General features: G+C 35.9%; 1 protein-coding gene across 1 annotated transcript; it reads right to left on the reverse strand.

Annotated features, from left to right (window-relative positions):
- Positions 1 to 786: 786 nt before the first annotated feature.
- LOC147389591 (gibberellin 20 oxidase 1-like) lies at positions 787 to 2652 on the reverse strand. The gene is made up of 3 exons (XM_086418819.1): positions 1827 to 2652; positions 1401 to 1722; positions 787 to 1298 (listed from the first exon to the last, which is right to left on the reverse strand). The coding sequence occupies exons 1-3, from the start codon at positions 2393 to 2395 to the stop codon at positions 1026 to 1028; spliced, it is 1164 nt and encodes a 387-aa protein (XP_086274945.1). The 5' UTR covers positions 2396 to 2652; the 3' UTR covers positions 787 to 1025.
- Between the last annotated feature and the right edge of the window lie 534 nt (positions 2653 to 3186).

Here is a 3186-nt window from a genome sequence, read left to right on the forward strand (position 1 = left end):
CATTTGACGACATACCACGACAATATAAAATATATCATAAAATAATCTTTTAAGACATCCTTTCAAAATAATACTTACCCATATCTTTTTGAAAAATAATTATATTTATGTATTATTAACTTCAGCTCTATAATCCTTAGTGGACCCCTTTTAGATTCCTATATTTTATACACGTGGCCAGTTCATTCAGTGAGTCATGTCTTATTGGTTGGACGGATTCCAAGATTTTAATCCTTGCTTAACTCAAGTCATTGTTGGGGAAATGATGACAAATTGATGAATCGATCCGCTTATATGTCTTTTTTTACTGTAAAAAATGGAGAATTACTATACGTATTGCTTGACGTGGAACAGATAATGGATTTTTTTTTTACTTTTTTTTTGTCTTTTGTTGAGCTTTTAATGTCATCATGATCATTAATGAAAGATATCAGTGGGTTATTTTTTTGGATTGATCGATCCTGATCGATGAATTGTGGTGGACCACTTGTGTCTTGTAAATAAAGTTCATTAAAGGGTAAGCATCCAATTAAACATATAGTGCCATTGTGAAAAGTTCCAATGGTGGAATCCAGACTCCATTCCATTGGAAAACTTTACTATCTATGAAATTGCTTGAAACACTATATCCATCTATAGATGAGCTACTTTAATTCCCAAGTTTTGTTTTTTTTTTTCTTTTACTGTTAAAAGATAAAAAATTTCCTCCGCTTTGGTTTTTCACATTAATAAAGAAGAATATTTGTGTGGCTGATAATCTTTCTACATAACCAACAAAACTAAACATCAGCTCAAATTAAGCCCTTTATTCCTTTAATTTTTTCTATCTTTTTTTTTTTCCCTCCCTTTTGTCCCTTAATAACAACTAGTTCTCAGACTCATTAGAAGAAAACTGGCTTTTCTTTTGTTTTTACTCTTGGCTTTCTACTCAAATTTTAACAAGAAGTTAGCCCACACTCCTCCCCCCTTCAAGTCATTTTCTTGTGGAGGACAACAAAAGAGTTGAAAGGACTGACTAAGACTCCCTATACTTCATCAGTTGTTTTCTGTTGAAGCCAATTTGAGAAGGCATCAAGGGTCTTCATGTCGGCTCTGTAATGTTTCTGAGTAAATTCAAGCAAAGATGACCAAGTGAAGTCTGGATAAACTCTTGGATATTCAACGTCGACCAACTCCATTGGTGGACTCACCAACTTATCTTTCTGTGGACAAAGAAAGAATGCTAAAGATTTCCTCGGCTTTTCGCTGTTTACTACTGCTCTATGCAAGCAACTCTTGTATTTTCCATTCGATAAAGCCTGAAATCAAACAAAAAAATGTGTTGCCCCGTTAATTCAAATTAAACAAAAAAGGGTACTAAAAAGTCTAATTGTATGCACTTGGGTATCAAATAATTTTACCATGAACGTATCACCGATGTTGACAACAAATGCTTTGGAATTAGGACTAATGCAACGCCATTCATGGTCGACAAACACTTGTAGACCACCAACTTGGTCTTGATGAAGGATCGTTAATGAGGTCGGGTCACAGTGAGGACCAGTTCCTAGTGTGATGTCGGGCTTTTGGCACGGTGGGTAGTAGTTAAGCCTCATTATTGAATCGTTTCCTTTGAAAAAGTCCTTGAAATAATCTCGGTCTACTCCGAGGCTCATCCCTAAAAGCTCCATAATCCCAAGTGAGAGAGTATTCATCGCCTCACAATACTCTTGGTACACCCTCCTAAATACAACAAAAAATCACTTTAGACTTGAACAAAAATTAACATAGTAATTAGAAGAATAAAAAAAGATAGCTAGTTTGAATCTAAAGCCATGTTTTCTTACCCAAGTTGTCGAAAATTTTCACCCATAGTATTCAAGAAATAGTCTTCAACCATACTAGATGGTTCGAGGTCATCGAAATATCGGAATGAGAGGGTTTCTTTCCAAGGTAATTTAGAAGAGAATCGACCCGTAAAGCTACTAGCATAACCACAATGCTCTCCAAGCTTCCTCTGTGCTTTCTGTTTTTCTAAGAGTGGCATATCGAAGAAGAAGTCCATGAATCGATGAGCCTTATCGACGAGACTAGAATCGACACCATGGTTAACAACAAGAAAGAACCCGTGCTTCTCGCACGCTTCGCCGACAAGCCTCACAGCTTCCATAGAAGCAATTGGGTCTCCTGATAAGAAGCCTCCAATGTCGACTAGAGGTACAAGAAGCTCTGGTGCATTGGGAGAAGGCTTTTCGTCATCAGGCCAAATGAATTGTTTGGGTATGTTGGTTTGATATTGAAGCACAGAAGCATCAAATACTAGGGGTGTTTGTTGTTGATCATCTTTTGTTTCCTCTATAGGTGGTGGCGAAGGCAGACGATTGTTGGGTACCCTTTTAGTGCAATCAATTGCCATTCTAATCCAATATTTTTTTGAATATAGAGGTAGAACAACTGAAAGAGAGATCGAAGAGGAGTTTATGTTTGTGTTTGTGTTTGTTAATGGGAGGGGAAGAAGAAAGAGTGAAATAAGTTGAAAGGTGTGAGTGAAGAAAAGCCAAGGCCGTCCATTGGGGAAGTCGGTGAACGAAAATTGGAATCTTATGTTATCCACCTCTGTCTTCCTCTCTGGTCTGGCTCTTTGCTTTTGGCTATGTTGTTTGTGTGTGCTTTACCCAATATTTATAATAAAATTTAAACCTATAAATAGAATTGCAAATTAATTTACCCATTGTACAGTTTTTTTTTTTTTTTTTCTTTTTTCTTTTGAATCATGGGTTAAATTAACTGAATGATCCTTGAATTTAGAAATTACAACCTGTGAAGAATCTTCTTTGGAAAGCGTTTCTTCAATGCTAAAAGTGCAAGAAGATCCCTAAGATAAGATAACTTGGGTAAAAGCCCTTCCCCTGCTAAGTCCAAATCAAAACCTGTAATATACAATAGTTCTAGCTTTTATAGGTTCCAACTATTTATTGGAGCAAACCCAAAATTAAAAAGAAACAAATATATTTTGTGTAAAAGCCTTGTATTATATTGCACCAGGTAGAACTCCGGGAGTGCAGGGGCCAGAGTCCTTATGAAAAGAGCAATTGTGTAATATTTTCTTATTAATTTTCTATTTTTTGGGGATTTCTGTTTTGGAGAGTTTTTCATGTTTTGATAACTCCCGGTTATATAAATAAAGATCTCTAGGAAGATAAAACT

Source organism: Akebia trifoliata, chromosome 12, assembly GCF_017979445.1.
Source record: "Akebia trifoliata isolate Shusen 1 chromosome 12, ASM1797944v1, whole genome shotgun sequence".
NCBI lineage: Eukaryota > Viridiplantae > Streptophyta > Magnoliopsida > Ranunculales > Lardizabalaceae > Akebia > Akebia trifoliata.

What these genes read in the sequence shown, in the direction of transcription:
- LOC147389591 (XM_086418819.1), bottom strand. Translation starts at nt 2,395, where the DNA reads ATGGCAATTGATTGCACTAAAAGGGTACCCAACAATCGTCTGCCTTCG. An exon ending in GAAAATTTTCGACAACTTGG is followed by an intron (nt 1,723 to 1,826) that starts GTAAGAAAACAT and finishes TGTTGTATTTAG; the next exon opens with GAGGGTGTACCAAGAGTATT. An exon ending in ACATCGGTGATACGTTCATG is followed by an intron (nt 1,299 to 1,400) that starts GTAAAATTATTT and finishes GTTTGATTTCAG; the next exon opens with GCTTTATCGAATGGAAAATA.